Genomic DNA, 17,361 nt, shown 5'->3' with positions numbered 1-17,361 from the left:
ATGAGAATAATGGGGTGAAGATGGAGCCCTGGGAAATATCTATATTTAATAAAGGGAAGAGAAATAAGAGACTAGTGAAGGAAAATGGGAATGAGTATTAGGAGGGGAAGAACAATAGAAGAACCTTGAAATCGGTATCGTCTCTCAGTCTACACGTTAATATTAATTTCAACTTAGTGTGTCAAAGGTGGAAAGAAGGCATCACAAGGTTTGTACTGAAGTATGAGTAAAGTTCTGATGGCATTATGACAATATTCCAACATCCTTACTTCAGTTCAAGGGATTCTTTCTCTATGTCACTAACAACTATCTTTTAGAATAAATTTTTCGAGGTTTCACTAATTTATCTGAAAGAATAGAAAAATTAGTGTAAAGATTGCTCATCATCAGCTAATAGGCTTTAATCAGAAAAAATAGTAACTTTGTTTTTGACTTGAGATTTAATGATTCATCTTAAAAAGGAGAAACAAGAAAAAGGTCTCAATATAAGAAATCATCAGGTAGCTAGGAAATTTGGTTTATTAAAAGATATCCTAAACGTTCTCACAGTTAATGAAATTGATATTGCCACCAACCTGGATGAACTATTTCGAGCATACTCAGTCGTAATTCTCGAGACAGTCTCATGGCTCTCTGTCTTTGAAGTTGCAGTTGTAATTTGTGGTCCTCTTCTTCCTTCTGCCTATTTAGCTTCAGTAATATTTTTGTTCGTTTAGATCTGTGATGGAAAATTTTAAGTACATTATGTACAATTTTCATAAATCATACATCCACTCAAGAAGTATATGAAAAATGTTTAAACTCACTAATAATCATATAAATACAAACACAAAAAATTTTAAGATAACTCCCAGTGTTGTTAGAGTATGATGAAATAAATTTTCATGTGCTACTGCTATACTTTTCTGGAGAAATATTTAAAATACATATAAAAAGCCTTAAAATTTTTAACCAATTAATTCCATTTCTAATAATTTTCTTAAGGAAAACCCTGACATGTACATCAAGATTTATGTTCAAGGATGTTCTCCATAACATTACAACAGCAACAAGTTGAAAACAAACCACTTGTTCCATAATAGTGAGTTGGATAAATAAATACCGATTCACTCACTGGATGGATGCTATAAAAAATAAAAATTTCAAAGAATATTTAGTAACATAAGAATATATCCACAATCCAATGTCAAGTAAAAATAAGATCAGGATACAGAAAATAAAATCAGGATATAGAAGAGATCCAAATCTTGTAAAAAATGCATATATATTGAAAAATAAATTATTAAAAACATTTAAAATTTCAACAGGGATTTTCACTGCATGGTGTGATTATGGATGATTTTAATTTTCTTCATGTTTATCTATTTCTAAACTAATAAATATTATAACTCAAGAGATACACTAAAAAGGATAAGAGAAGAACGTATTATCTCCATAGACTTAATCTGCATGTATCTAAAGAACATTTCTCTTAGCTTCTTATAATTAAGCTGGCAATAAATGTAGTACCTTGGCTCTCTGTAGTACTAACAGGAAGACTTCATAATGATGTAGAGAGGGCTATAATAATTTTTAACTCGATTTCTTTTGAAAAAGCAAAAACAATTAGTCATAAGTCAAATTTAAAAGGAAGTATTTTAAAGTAGAGAAGGGAAACACAAAATAACTTTGATTACATTTCATGTTTTGTGTTCTTGAAATTTCTTAGCTGCTACCAATTACAATTTATTTTCTTTGGTTTTACACTTAGGCCAAAGTTCAAACTTTGTTTCAAAATGTCTTTCTTACTCCTGTTATCAATGGGAGAAAATACCTCAAGTATGTGTGTCAAAAGAAGGGGTCCTAGAAAGGATGTAGGGCCAGCTCAATAGTTACTAAGTATCTCTTGGTCCTCCTGAGTTAGAGATCAAGCAAGAGCCTTTCTCTTCCCAGAGTGGCTGATGGAAACTTGCTTCTCCTACGAACTACCCTCCCAAACTTCTGGGTTGCTTTGCATGTAGATAGGATGTTTTGCCCTTTACATACTTATGGAGGGTAAAAGAGAACACAGGCCCTAAACAGAATCTCCTTTCAAATTGATTAACAAAACAAAAAAACACCCCTAACATAATGGATTATAGATTATAACACCAAATATTGCATTAACAATATTTTTAAATATGTTATTAGTATCGGAAACATAGGAATCATTAAAACTGCATTGCTAGAGAGGCAGGATAGTTAGCTTAGAGACGTTCCCTCCAAGATAACACTCCAAAATCCTTCCTTTGTCCTTTATACAGCTTTGGCTAATCATAATATCATTATAATATCACCCGCACTGCAAGTACCACGTCTTCAGGCCTTGCTCTCAAGAAAAATGAAAGCCCGTAATCCAGACAGCTCAGGGAGAACTCTCTGAATTCGCCTGCATTTTTCTCCTAAAGTGTGTACTTTCGCCTTAATAAAACTTGCACCTTCCTGCTTGCTGTTTGTCGTGTCCTTAAATTCTTTCTCTGGACATAAGACAAGAACCTGGTCACCGGAGCTCCGGGTCAGGGTCCCTCTTTGGACTCCCGCCCCATCGAGCTCTCTGCTATCATTAGGAAATGTAATCTGTCAGAAAACTGGGTTTAGGAAATAGTTTAGGCATACAGGCTATGAAATATGGTAAAATTGAAAAGACTATGGAGCATGCAGGTGAAAGTAAAATATAAATCAGGAACACAGTAGAAAAGTAAGGTTCAGTGACTAAAACAGGACTATAAATTTTAAGTATGCATGTTTCTGGACTCATGTGCTTTAATTTCATGTTTGAAAACATTTATTAGGAATTAATGTGATTTTGAATGTTTCCCGCCAACCTGAGGAACATTCTAGTCATTCTGTCAGTAAGAGTATCTATAACCACTCGTCACTCAAAAATTAAAAGACCATTAACTACTTTCTTTGTAAGAAAGAGTAAGCATTTGACTCTGGCATTTGTATTGCACTTCTGAAAAGGAAATCACTGATCAGATATCATATTTTCAAATTAATTTATGTAAACACAGTCCATGATTTACATTTAACTAACATGAATCTTTACCATCAAAGAAAGAGCTGACCAAACTATCTGCTGATGACATCAGGACTTCTCCAGGAAGTCCTCTGTTGTAGAATAATTAAGTATGAACCTGGGGAGTCCCATATGAGTTGATGGGCAAAGTAGTTGATAAGCTATGTTCATTAACTCAACAAACATTTGTCTGAATACTTGCTGCCTGCTTGGTACTGTCTTAACAGAAAAGAGAGACGGTTCTGCCCTTAAGGAGCTCAGTTTTAAGGGGAAGTTGAAGGGTACCAGAATATGTCACTTGGGTATAAAGATTATTTTGAGCTAGAGGCAAATGAGAATCAATGAATGCAGGAAAAAGCCTTCCTGGAGCTTCTCTTATCAGAATAAAAGAAGAAAGGTCTAAGAATGAGGAGTGCCATAAATTCCCGCTCCCAAGAAAGTTTTTTGGCCTTAAAGAGGATAGAACATGGACCAACATAGACCTGCACAAATAACCCATATGTTCCATTAGTTTCCCCAATACATTTACCTTTGCAAAGTTTGCTGCCCTTGGAAGCCTAAAACCCTTTTCTTTGCACCTGTCACATCTCTCCAAATTTATTATTCTTCATTAAAATCTCTATAAGCCCAAGTTATAATCACCTCTTTGAGTTACTAATCATATGAGGTTTCTTTTGCATGATTTGTGCTGTATAAATAAACTATCGTTGTTGTTGTTGTTGGTCTAATGTTCAGGGCCCCAAAGAACCTAAGATGAGTAGAGAAAAAAACTGTCTTCTTTCCCCATAAAGTTAAACTATCATTAAAACACCTAAATATCAACACCATGATACAAGTAGATAAACTGTATGGTTTCAATACAGTAACTCGAGCAGCTATTAGCTGCTACAGAAAACATCGCTGAGTAAGAGTACTTAACAGAAAATAAAGTTTCTGACCATGAAAAATGATTAAATAAAAAAGAAACCTCCAGAAAGTGCTTTAGCAAGGTTGTGACTATAAAGACTGCCTCTTGCTAAATCTTAAAAACCTCTGCTGAATCTGGGCCCATAATTGTGAGTGCTGGGCAGTCCCTCCCCCCAAGAAACATGGGAGGGGGAAATTACTATAAAATAATGACGTGACCACAAAGAGACAGAAATAACCTTTGCAGAAAGCCCAGCTATAAAGGAAGCAAGAGAAATTTGCATAAACTGTTGTAACTAGTAAAAGATAAAAGGTACTGAAGCCTGGGCAAACTTGAAATTAAAAAATTAAATAGAACCTAAAGGTTAAAACTATACTTGTTTTTCTTAAAACTTCAAACTCGCAATAATAAAAAGGAAACAAATTCATTATAATGTGAGATTTAAAGAATTTTGGCTTAAAAGCTAAATTCTTCTAATGAAAATATTTATAATTAATCTGGTTTTGTTACATAAAGCAATGGTATTCCCATTTTAAAACAGTGTAGTATTAGATTCCATAGACATACTTGCATGTGGACAAAATCTGTAATCCTCGGATACTTTAAATTAAGATTTTAATATTGCAAGAGAAAGTAAACTGGCAAATTTGGCAAATACTGTGAGACTTACAGGCAATGGAAATACACATACATGCATGCAAGACTTAGCTCCTAGGTCATTTATGATAAAGTAGAGCCATCTCAGAGGTGTTATCTCATGCAGTCTAACTTAAAACTAAATTTTAGTTCACTATTTTAAAATATTTTTAAAACCGAGAAATGCAGCTGCAGTTATTAAAAGAATAGTTTCAGTTTTCTTTAAAAACTGACTTCTGGAATATGCAAGTTTCACTTTAGTAAACTAAAATTTAGCTAACTAAAATTTAGTAAACTAAAAGGCTGCATGAAAAATCACCTCTGAAATGGTTCTACTTTATCATAAATGACCTAGGAGCTAAGTCATTTTTGTGTGTTCTTTTCTTTGCCTTTAAAAATCTGGATGGCTTAGTCATATCGAAAACTGGGCCATGTCTTCAGTATTTCATTTTTTGTCTAACTGAAATAGAGATAAATGACAAACCATGTCATATCTCAATGACTGTATGTATCCATACCCTATTTACTGAGGAAAATCAGGTTAACGTACCTAAACACACACATTTGAACAATTATGGCAATTTTGGTTTTAAGGGTTGTAGACTATCACTGGCTCCCAATGTAGGCTTGGGCCACAAAAAAGTCTTGAGTGAACAGGAATGTATATTTGTTAGACTCCTGTCTCACATTATGTCCTTTGCTTTGAAAGTGCATCTGGTTAGTGGAGTGCTAGTACACTCAGAAATGTGTAGAATAAGAATGAAAGTAAGAGTATAAGAAATGGGTTAGAAAATTAATTAAAAAAAAAAATCCCCAAGTTTTCACTCAGCTGTACTCTAATAAAATATATCTAGCCCTTTCAGATTATCATTCCTCTCACCAAAATTTTTTACCTGAAACTCCTCTGCAAAGTAATCACAGCAGATGGAAGCTTCTTTAATCTCTTTCTAGTTTGGAAACCCTTCCAATAAGCTTGAATCAAACAAGCTGCTTGATGTAGTTTCTGAAATTAAATGTCAGAATTAATTTAGACATCTCTAAGAAAGACTTTTTTAGAAGTTTACCTCTTAAGATATCAAGCCTGGGCAAGTATTAATCTTCATCTCTAGTAAGCTGAGGAGGAGGCAACATTTTTATAGGCCCAGGATACAGAAGGTCTATGAATATTAAACCTGACCTCTCAAAGGAGGTATGTTAGGCTCACTTGGGCAATATCTAGAATGGATTCAAGATATAGTCTGTTTAGCTCCAAATTCTTCCTGATTAATCTTACTTCTCACTCCCTTTACAAATATTTCATAGTTCTGCTTCTTTAATGCTTTAACCTCTTTGCTTGACGTCTTGTCTGGCCTCACTTATTCGAAAACCCAAGGCATGAAGAACTCTGTACAGGCCAAAAAATATAAAAAATAATTAAAGGCTCTGGGGTTAAAATTCAGTCCATAAATAACCCCTTTTCCCAACAACCTATGGCTGCTCTGGATCTTAGGGGTAAATAACTAAAGAGAGGGGGAGACAGACAGCAAATAAATAAAAGATTCAAGAGGCTATCACTCTCCCCTATTTTGAAACTAAAATGTTTACTAAAATGTTAGTAAATACCATTTATATTGTTATTACAATTTAATACCTGCTCTTCTACTTCCTGGTAGACCTTAGGGCTTAAAAGGCCAATGAGCTGTTTAAGTTCTTGTCTAAATTCTGTCCCAGGCTCTTGTTTATTTAGCAGATTTCTGAGTCCTGAAATGGAATAACAAAGATACAACTATTAACAATAAAATATAATGATTTAGTTATTTTATTGGTATTGATTTGAGGTTAAAAGTCTGATTTAGAAGCAAATGAACACAAGAAGATTAGTCACATAATTTTTCTTTTTCCTTCTCTTAAAGACTTCTAGATTGAGGTCTTTAGGATACTCCTCTGGCCTAAGAGTTCTTATGTGCTCACTTGTGAGATGTGATGCAAAATCTGTCTGGTCAATCTCTTTAATTAAAAAAAGGGGAGTGGAAGTGAAAAGTCACTTGTGATAAGTCAAAGAGTAGAGAGAGAGAAATTATTTGCTGTTTGAACATAAATACCCTAAACTAAAACTTTTTTAACTGAAATATTTTTAAAAAGATGATACAGAGTAAATGCCTACCCTGTGGAAACAAACAGATTAGTCGTCATTACTAATGAAAAGAAGCTATTATTAAATAAAAATATACAGAAACATATATATAACTTGAGGCAAATCAATAGCTTCCTGAGCAAATATAGAAGTGCTATAACACAAAAATACTGCATTTTTATCCCTAAATAAAACAGAGTAGTATAAGATACAAAGTAAGTATAATTTCTAAGACAAGTAGGAATGATGTATTATAATGTATGTATTCAATATAAACAAGCTACAATGGCTTTGGAGTAGACAATTGGAGAAGCCACTATCAGGATCTTTTCATGCTTTATACTCTCCTTAAGACTAAAGTTCTTAGCAGTATTAACAACTGTAAAATATCTTGAGGAAACTGAATGAGTTTTACTATTGAAAAAAGAAAAGGAGACTGACTGTTAAGGTGAAATTCCTTTATAATGAACTCCGTTGGACATTCACATTTCTATACAAGAAATCTAATTACAGAATTTAAAAATGTATATCTGGTACAATATCAACTAAAAGGTTTTATCATTGGCATCTTTTCTCCTCTATTCCCATAACACAAAATAATTACAACATTGACAATAATGACTGGTACAAGTTGTTACTAAAGTGTCATCAAGAATTATTAAAAGACCATTGTAATAGTTTTTATATTAAATGTGTCACATTATGTTCTAATCTTTAAAAATTCCTATATAACCCTGTAGAAATAAGCATATTTAATAAACTAGAAATCCATTTCCCATTTGTATAAAAAAAAATAGACTATAATGAATCACGACTCTGCCTAGTAAAGAAATAAAATAAAGCTAACAAATAACTGCTTGGCAATTAAAAAAAAAATCTGTGTGATCTTGGATAAATTACCTAATTATTCCATGCCTCTGTTCACACTGCTATAAAATGAGGATAAGAGTAAATATCTCATAGGGTTAAGAGGATTAAATATTTTAATGCATGTAAAGTATGCAGAATATTATCTGACAAGAGTAAATGCTCAATTAAATGAAAGCTATTCTATGGGAATGGTAATACACTGAGTCCTTTCCTCCTAAAATTTTCTGACTTTTTATTCACATATACATTTGATTTGGAAGTGAGAAAGATGTTTTGTTTTTGTGGAAAGACAGTCAAGGAGTTGAACAGTAATTATTAATTGATTTAAAGATCAAAAGGGCTGTCAGTCTCTCAAGCACAGCTCTATTTTCTCCAGTAAATCTTGGTAAGGTCACTGATCTTTTTGGTCATTATTTTATAACACTGTATGGTATATTCAGTACACAACCTTTTTGTTGGAAAGGGAGTAAATATTCATTGTAACCTCATCAGCAAAGTGCCATAAGCCATCTGTTGAGACACGAGGAAAGCCTGATCACATAAAAACTTTTTTCTGAATTGGCTATGTTATGATAGGGTTTTATTTCTACACTTTGGTTACTGAATTTTTTAAAACAAGCATTTTACTTTCCAGAAATCATCAATAAAAATGTTATTTTTGAGAATCTCAAAAAAAGAATACATATTACCTTTGTAGCAGGCACTTAGTCTCAGTAAAATCAAAATTTCCTGATGAGATTCTGCCATCAACAGTAGGAGCTTTGTAGCAGTACTTCTTAGGACTGGACTAGGAGTTGATAAAAGCTTGAAAATAACTTCATCTAAAATTGAATGCAGAATTTTTCCTTCTATTCTGAGTAAATCACCACTAATAGAACAAAATAAAAGTTAAAAATGTACCATTACTAACTGATAAAAAGATATCGCAACAAATTAAACATAAAAGATTCAGCAACTTGATGCCTGACTGTGGCCTGATCCAAGAAGAGAACAAAATTTTTAAATGTATAGCTTAGTTACAAGAACACAGTACAGTAAGGCAATTAATATTTATTGAATACTAGGTAAAATAGGGAATACAAAGTAGCCAAAGGCCCTCTCCTCAGAAAAATCTACAAATTGCAGAAGAAAGATAAACGTGCAAAACAGATGATTCAAAAGCTTCAGGTCATAAGAGGAAAATCACAAGACAGCACAAGGTTCATTGCTTAATGATGTATGAAGACAAAAATGCTATAGGAATTCAATTATCATGTACTTAATATAGGAGGAACTTTATCTTTCCTTTGTCATTTTCTTTATTACACTAACAACCTTATCTTGCTGTACTGATGTCATAAAAAGTCATCTGAAACTAAGAAATAGTCAAAAGAGATTTCTGGGTGTCCTTATTCAACTCACTAACGAGTATGTGATATTCTAGGGGTGTGCACCTTTGTTTATCTACTTACTATTGATAAGAATATTTTGCAATCCTGTAAAAGTAGATGTTGGCTTATAGAAAATGAATAATGGCAGTGATGCCTATCAGAGAGCAAAAAATTCTTACTTGACAACAATATAAATGACTACTGTCATTTATGCCGCATACTCTCTACCCATTCAACTTCTATAATACAATGTTGTTCTGGCTCCCCCTCCACCTTCCACCCACAGATTTCTGACCATTCTTTCTCAGTCTTCTTCACTGGCTCCCCTTCTCCAAGTTTCCATTTTCAGGCAATTTCATTTCTCGCTCTATTCTTATTTCCCACTAAGCTCATCTTCTTTCAGGTTTTCAACTATCAAATATAGGCTGATAACTCAGAAATCTATAGCACTACTCCAGATCTCTTCCGGAAGTCACAGTTTATCTATTCATCTATCAACAGACATTTGAGTCATCCTGTCTTTGGCCATTAAAAATAAAGCTGCTATAAAAATTTGTGTACCAGTCTTTGCATGGACTCTTATTTCACTGCCTGATGAACATATTCCCTTGTGTTGAACATAACCAATACTGAATTCATCATCTGTCTGTCTCCCAAAACCAACTCCTTATATATTGTTTTGGTTATATCACTACTCGACATGACACCAAAAATCTGCATCCCATATCAAAATGCTTCCCCAAGGCCTGATTTTTTCAAACAGCTTTATTAAAGTTTAGTTGATATACAACAAACTGCATGTATTCAAAGTATACAATTTGATAAGTTTTGACTTATTTCATCAGCACAATCAAGATAATGAACAACGTATCAACCTCCTTCTCCCAAAGTTCTCTTGTGCTTCACTATAGTCCTTCTCTCCTTGCCCTCCCTGGCACCTTATCCCCAGGCAAGCACTGATCTACTTGCTGTCACTATAAACTAGTCTACATTTTCTAGAATTTTATGTAAATGGAATCATACTTTTTCTGGCCTGGCTTCTATCACTCAGCACAATTATTTTGATATTCATCTGTGTTATCACATGTATGACTAGTTCATTTCTGTTTCATGTTGAGTAGTAATCTATTGCATGGATACACCGCAGTTTATTCACTTGTTTATGGACATCTGGGTCATTTCTAGTCTTTGGTTCTTACAAATAAATCTGCTATGAACATTTGTGTACAAGTCTTTATATGAGCATATGCTTTCATTTTCTTGGGCAAATACCTAAGAGTGGAATGGACAGATAGCATGTTATGTGTATGTTTGCTTGTTAAGAAACTGCCAAATGTTTTCCAAAGTGATTGTATGATTTTATCACTCCCACCAGCAGTGTATGAGTTCTTTCATATCCTTACGCTTGGGTCACTGTTTTAAATTTTAGCCATTTAATAAGTATGTAGTGGTATCTTCCTAATGACTAATACTGTTGGACATCTTTTCATGTGCTCATTTGCCATCCAAGTATCTTGTTTCATGAAATACTTGTTCAGATCTTGTGCCAATTTTTCAAACTTTTTATTATTAAATTTTGAGAGATCTTTATATATTCCGAGTACAAGTACTTAAGATATAAGCTTTCCAAATATTTTCTGGCAGTCTGTGTTTGGTCTTTTTCATTTTCTTACACAGTGTCTTTTCAAGAGCAGACTTAAAACTCTGATGAAGTCTAATTTATCAATTTCACTTTTGGTGTCACAGAGAAGTCTCTTAAGAAATTTTGTACAACCCAAGGTCACAATGGTTTTCTACTATTTTTATTCAATATGTTTTACAGCTTAAGTTCTATATTTAGATCTGTTATATATTTTGAATCAATTTTTGTATATGGTAAGAGGTATATATCGAAATTTTTATTTACATATTGATAGCCAATTATTCCATTACACTTAAAAAGACTATCCTTTTCCCACTGAATGACCTTTGTACCTCTTTTGAAAATCGACTGTCCACACGTGTAATTCTATTTCTGGATTCTGTACTGTTCTAATGATATATCTGAATATCTTTTCACCGACATCTCATTTTCTTAACTATTAGCTTTATAAAAAAGTCTTAAAATTAGGTACTGCTAGCTCTTCAACTTTGTTCTTCATTTTCAAAGTTGGTTAAGCTATTTTATACTTTAAGTCTTTTGACTTTTATGGGAATTGTAGAGATTGGCTTGTCATTTTCTGCAAAAATGGGATTCTGTCTAAGGTATACAGTAAGCCCCAAATTAACACTGTCTATAGGATCTGTGACTTTAACCAAAATGAAGTATAACCAATTCTATCATAGGCTAATTGACATAAACAAGTGTTAAGTTTCTACAGCATCTCATCTCTGCTCTAACAAAACAATGCTGAACAAAATTTTGAAGACTTGTATATCAGTTTGGAGAGAACTGAGATCTTAACACTCCAACATTGATCATCAACACAGTAAATCTTTGCACCTATTTACATACTATTTCATTTCTCTCAGCAATGTCTTATACAGTGAGTAGGTCTTTCTCCTGTCTTATTAGATTTAACCCTACACATTTTCTATTTTTATGCTATTATAAATTGCAATATTCTGAAATTCAATATGAGTATTAACTGATAGATGTAAAATTTTAATTTACATTGTCATACTGATTTTGTATCCTACTACCCTTGCTATACTGAGTGATTAATTTTAGTGGCTTCTTTGTACATTCCATTAGATTTTCTATATAGATGACACCGTGCCATCAAAAGACAGTTTTTATTCTTCCTTTACATATAGAAAACCTTCCCATTTCTTGCTTGACTGTACTGGCTAGAAATTCCAGTACAATATTGAATAGAAATGATCACAGTGGGCATCCTTGTTTTGTTCATGATGTACCTTAGCTGTAGGTTTTTCCTAGATGCCTTTCATTAGGCTGAGGAAGTTCTACCTTCCAGGACTACTTTGCTGAGGTTTGTTGTTTTTTTTTTAAATCAGGAATAGATGTTGAATTTTGTAGAATGATTTTTCTGCATCTACTGATATGATACGGTTTTCTTTTTTTGTTAATGTGAATTATGCTGACTTTAGAACATTACACTAGCCCTGAATTCCTAGGATAAACCCAACTTATTCAAGATGTATTAGCTTTTTAATATATTTGTATTCAACTTGCTAAATTTTTGTTTAGATTTTTTTTTCTTTTTTTTTTTTTACATTTCTGTTCATGAGTATACTGATGAGAAGTTTTCTCATATCATTGTCTGATTTTGGTATCAAGGTAATGCTGACCTCATACAATGATCTGGAAAGTATTTCCTTCTCTTCAATTTTCTGGAAGAGTTTCTTTAGAATTCTTTCTTCCTTAAATGTTTAGTAGAATTTACCAGTGAAGAAGCTATTTAGTACTAGAGTTTTCTTTGTGGAAAGTGTTTCAGCTACAAATTCAATTTCTTTACAGTTATAAGGATATTCAGGTTATCTATTGGTTCTTGATATTTGATAGTTTCTTTCAAATAACTTGTCTGTTTCATCTAGACAAGCATAAAGTTGTTCATATTATTCCTTATGATACCTTTAATATCTATAGACTCTATTGTCTGTTCTCCTCTCTAATTCCAGATATTGGCAGTTGTATTCTCTCTCCTTTTTTTCCTGATCAGTCTTGCTGCAGGTTTATTAATTTCATAGAACTTCTCAGACAACCAGCTTATGGTTTTATTTTCGCTATTGTTTTTGTTACTATTTATTTATGCGTTGATCTTTATCATTTTCTTTCTTCTGCTTACTTTTATTTCCTTCTTCTTAGTTTCTTAAAGTGGAAACCGAGGTCAATCATTTGAGATTCTTCTTCTTTTCCAATATAGGCATTTAGTGATATAAATTTTCCCACTGAGTTTAAGATCGTACACAAGCCCTAAATTCCTGAGATAAAATACTGCTTTAATTTAGATGCATCCCAGAAATTTGGATATGTTGTGTTTTGATTTCATTAAAAAATAATTTCAAACTTAATTTTTTATTTCTTCTTTGTCTACTAGGTTATTTGCATTATCATTTCTCACATACTTGGGGATTTTTTCAGAGATCTTTTTGATATTAATTTCCAATTTAATTCCATTGAGGACAGAGAACATACTTTGTATGACTTAAATCCTTTTAAGTTTATTGAGACTTGTTTTATGACCCAGAAAATGGTCTATGTTTGTAAATGTTCCATTTGCATTTGAAAAAATTGTGCATTTTGCTGCTGTTTGGTAGAGTTGCTAAAAATGTTAATCAGGCCAAGTTGGTTGATTTTGTTCAAATATTCTGTACACATACTAATAACTTCTTGTCTACTTATTTTATCAACTATCGAGAGGTGTATTGACATCTTTCACTTTAAATACAGATTTGTCTATTTCTCCTTGCAGTTCTATCAATTTATTCTGTGTATTGTTAAGCTCTGCTATTAGGTTGATAAACATGTTTTCTTTATTACTATGAAATAACTGTCTTTATCACTATTAATATTCTTTACTCTGAAACTTACCTTTTTCTGATGATAATGTAGGCACTCCAGCTGCCTTTTGACTAGTGTTAACATGGTTTATCTTTTTTCATCCTTTTATTTTTAAGCATACAACAAAATACATGCTTCTATCTCTCTCCTCCCAGCATGTTACTGTTGTAATACTTTATTAATACATGTTATAAACCCAAAATACATCATTATTTTTGTATGAGCAAGTGTTATTATATTACATGTAATCATAAGAGAAATAATCTTCATCAGTTATCTATATAATTATCATTTCTGATATTCATTTTTTTGTGTAAATCACATCAGAGGTATAACGAAAGAAGAGAAAGCAAAGAATTAAAAACCTATTGAAGAAATGATGAAAAACTTCCCTACTCTGGCAAAAGAAATAGACATACAAGCCCAGGAAGCACAGAGAATCGCAAACAAGATGAACCGAAAAAAGCCCACACCAAAACACATCATAATTAAAACGTCAAACATTAAAGACAAAGAGAATCTTAAAAGCAGCAAGAGAATAGCAGTCAGTTACTTACAAGGGAGCTCCCACAAGACTGTCAGCTGAATTCTCAACAGAAACTTTGCAAGCCAGAAGGGATTGGCACAAAATATTCAAAATGATGAAAAGGACCTACAACCAACATTACACTACCCAGCAAAGCTATCACTTAGAATTGAAAGATAGGTAAAGAGCTTCCCAGATAAGAAAAAGCTAAAGAAATTCATCACCACCAAACCAGTATTTCAGAAAATGTTAGAGGAGCTTCTTTAAAAAGGAAAGAGTTCAAAAATATGAATAATAAAATGGCAATAGTACATATCTATCAACAATTATTATAAATGTGAATGGATTAAATTCCCTAATCAAAAGATATAGTGTAGCTGAGTGGGTAAGAAAATAAAATTCTTACATATGCTGCCTATGAGAGACTCACTTTAGATCAAAAGACACACACAGACTGAAAGTAAAGGGACAGAAAAAGATTTCATGAAAATGGAAATGAAAAAAATCTGGGGTAGCAATACTTATACCAGACAAAATAGCCTTTAAAACAAAAGCTATAATGAGAGACAAAGATGGAGCCAAACCGTAAACACTACTTTGAAGGGACATGTGCATCCATATGTTCACTGCAACATTACTTACAATAGCCAAGATATGGAGGCAACCTAGGTGTCCATCAATGGATGAATAAAGAAGAGGTGGAACATGTGTGTGTGTGTGTATAGGTACACACACACATATATATATACACTCACAGACACGCATTATTATACAATGGAATATTACTTAGCCATAAAAAATGAAATCTTGCCATCAGCAACAATATGGATGGAACTAGAGGGTATTATGCTGAGTGGAGTGAGAAAAGAGAAAGACAAATGGCATATGATTTCACTTACACATGGAATCTAAAGAACAAAATAAAAGAACAAACAAAACAAAAACAAACTCATCGATACAGAGAACATTTTGATGGCTGCCAGATGGGAGGGGGAATGGGTGAAAAAGGGAAAGGGATAAAGAAGTACAAATTGGTAGTCATGGGGATGTAGGGTACAGCATAAAGAAATAGTCAATAATATTGTAATAACTGTGTGTGGTTTCAGATGGGTAGTAGATTTATCAGGGTAATCACTTCGTAAGTTAGATAAATGTCTTAACACTATGTTGTACACCTGAAACTAGTACAACATTGTATGTTGACTGAAATTGAAAATAATTATTAAAAATAACAAATAAACAAATAAAAAATGCCACTCTACAAATTTCCAGTTATAAAATAAATAAGCCACAGGAGTGTATACTACAGGAAATATGTCAGTAATATAACTTTGCACAGTGACATATGGTTACTATATCATGGTGATCATATCGTAAGGTATATAAATGTCCAATAACTATGTTGTACACCAGAAACTAATATGATATTGTATGTTGACTATACTTTAATATATAATTTTTAAGTAAAGAAAAAAAATGTTGCTCAACTATCTTTTTGCTTGCATTGTTTCTGATGAGAAAGTTGCTGTTATCCCCAGCAACAAGTTGACTGATGTTCCCTCTTTCCCTCTCTTTCTGCTTTTTTTTTTTTTTTTTTTACTACTTTTCTCTATTTCATTTTGGATAGTTTCTATTGCTATGTCTTCAGATTTACTAATCTTCTGCTGTGTTAATCTGATATTAATCCAATCTAGTATATTTTCATCTCAGACATTGTAGTTTTCATGTCTAGAAGTTCAGTGTGGCTCTTATATATATCTTTTCAACTTCCTGGACATAAGGAATATAGCTACAATAACTGTCCTAATGTCCTTATCTGTTAATTATAACATATATGCCAGTCTTGATTAACTGATTCGTCTCGTTATAGGTTCTGTTTTCCTGCTTGTTTGCATTCATGTCCCTTGCATGAATTTTATCTTGATAGGTACTAGATATTTTTATATTTCTAAAAATATTTTGGAGTTTTCTTATAGAGATTTTCAAGTACCATGTAAAAATCATTTGGAATCAATCATTGAGCAAAATTAGTAATGCTTCTTACCAAAAAACTAATCAGTAATATTTTGTAAACCTAAGTCACTTGCTGATCTGTATGACATTTAATAGCATAGTTATGATTGTAGATTCCATCTGAACATCATCAGTTTGCACTGACTGCAAGAAATGATCACTTTGTATTACTAAAGAAAGAAGGGTAAAAAATATCAAAGCAAAGATTCAATAATGGCACAAATGGGAGAAGGTGTTACCTCCTCTAGGAAGCATCTCCTCAACACTTGGGCACACTTTTAACGTCATAACTTAAAACACTATACTTATGTTGGTGTGTCAGTCTCTTTCACTACTTTGTAAACTCAATTACAGACATATGCTGGGAACACAGTAGATGCTTAATAAATCCATACTGAACTGAAAGAATCAATTGTTTCAAATGTGTATGCTCTGCCTTTCCATTTAACCAGGGAAAATGGTCTACTACTTCTTCTATGGCCTTCTATAGCACTTGGCACAATATTGAGCTTGCAGTGTGCTAAACAAATATACAATTAGGTATTTTTTATTGTGTCCCAGTATTTTTCTTCAGATATCATGGTAATTTTTCTTCTCTAACTGTGAGATGTAGTCTAAATCTTAAACTCTGAGATAAGAAACCAATTCAATAATAAACTTCCAGTTTTTTAAGGTATTTTATATTAATTTGTTTTTCTGAAAGACAATGGTAGTATAGTCTCATGTACAATCTACATACAATTGATATCAACAAAACTGGAAAACTGGTAATGCTTCAAATAAAAAATAAAAAATTATAAATATTTTGTAAAACCAAGTCACCTGTTGATCTGTAGTATGTTCTGTACCATAGTCATGACTGTAGATCCTATTTGAACATTATCAGTTTGCAGTAAGTGCAAGAAATGATCACTTTGTAGTACTAAAGGAAGAGAAAAAAGATTTAGATTTGACGATGATACAACTGGAATTTACTTGTCCTTTCAAAACCAAATCTAGCATGACCACTTCTGCTAAACTTTTTGCCTGCATGTACTTTACAATAAAGAACTTCAACAATAAAGAAGATTTTAATATTGGCAGTTTCAATAACCATTCCATTTTTATGAAAAGTTATAGTCAGAGAGCATCCACAAACACCAAGCTAAGAACATCTTCTTTGTTAACTCCACTTAACTGAAAAATAAAATATAACATATCTTAAATCTGAATCTATTTTTCTAGTAGTGCATTTCAATGAATAAAATCAACTTTCCTGTAAGGAAGAGAGAATATGAAGAAATAGAAATAGTACAGACGACTAGAATCACATTTTAAACAATTTAATTGTTATAAAATGTATCCTGCTTGCTACTATCTTGTCTTAAATAATAATAAAATCGTTA

The 17,361-nt window shown here is 32.5% G+C and overlaps 1 protein-coding gene across 9 annotated transcripts in view; it reads right to left on the bottom strand.

Annotated features, from left to right (window-relative positions):
- Positions 1 to 17,361, bottom strand: part of IQCB1 (IQ motif containing B1) — a 41,566-nt gene that overhangs the window by 9,769 nt on the left and 14,436 nt on the right. For all 9 annotated transcript variants that reach the window (XM_011371610.2, XM_023521547.1, XM_011371527.2 and 6 more), the window contains 5 exons: positions 16,799 to 16,898; positions 8,253 to 8,431; positions 6,211 to 6,320; positions 5,474 to 5,583; positions 576 to 718 (listed from right to left, as the gene is read on the bottom strand). In XM_011371610.2, the coding sequence (XP_011369912.1) occupies positions 576 to 718; positions 5,474 to 5,583; positions 6,211 to 6,320; positions 8,253 to 8,431; positions 16,799 to 16,898 (642 nt within the window). The remainder of the gene's footprint in view (positions 1 to 575; positions 719 to 5,473; positions 5,584 to 6,210; positions 6,321 to 8,252; positions 8,432 to 16,798; positions 16,899 to 17,361) is intronic.

The sequence above is a fragment of the Pteropus vampyrus genome, unplaced genomic scaffold, assembly GCF_000151845.1.
Source record: "Pteropus vampyrus isolate Shadow unplaced genomic scaffold, Pvam_2.0 Scaffold1, whole genome shotgun sequence".
Taxonomy (NCBI): domain Eukaryota; kingdom Metazoa; phylum Chordata; class Mammalia; order Chiroptera; family Pteropodidae; genus Pteropus; species Pteropus vampyrus.
Note: the sequence above shows the minus strand (reverse complement) of the source record. Positions and strands in the feature narration are given on the sequence as shown.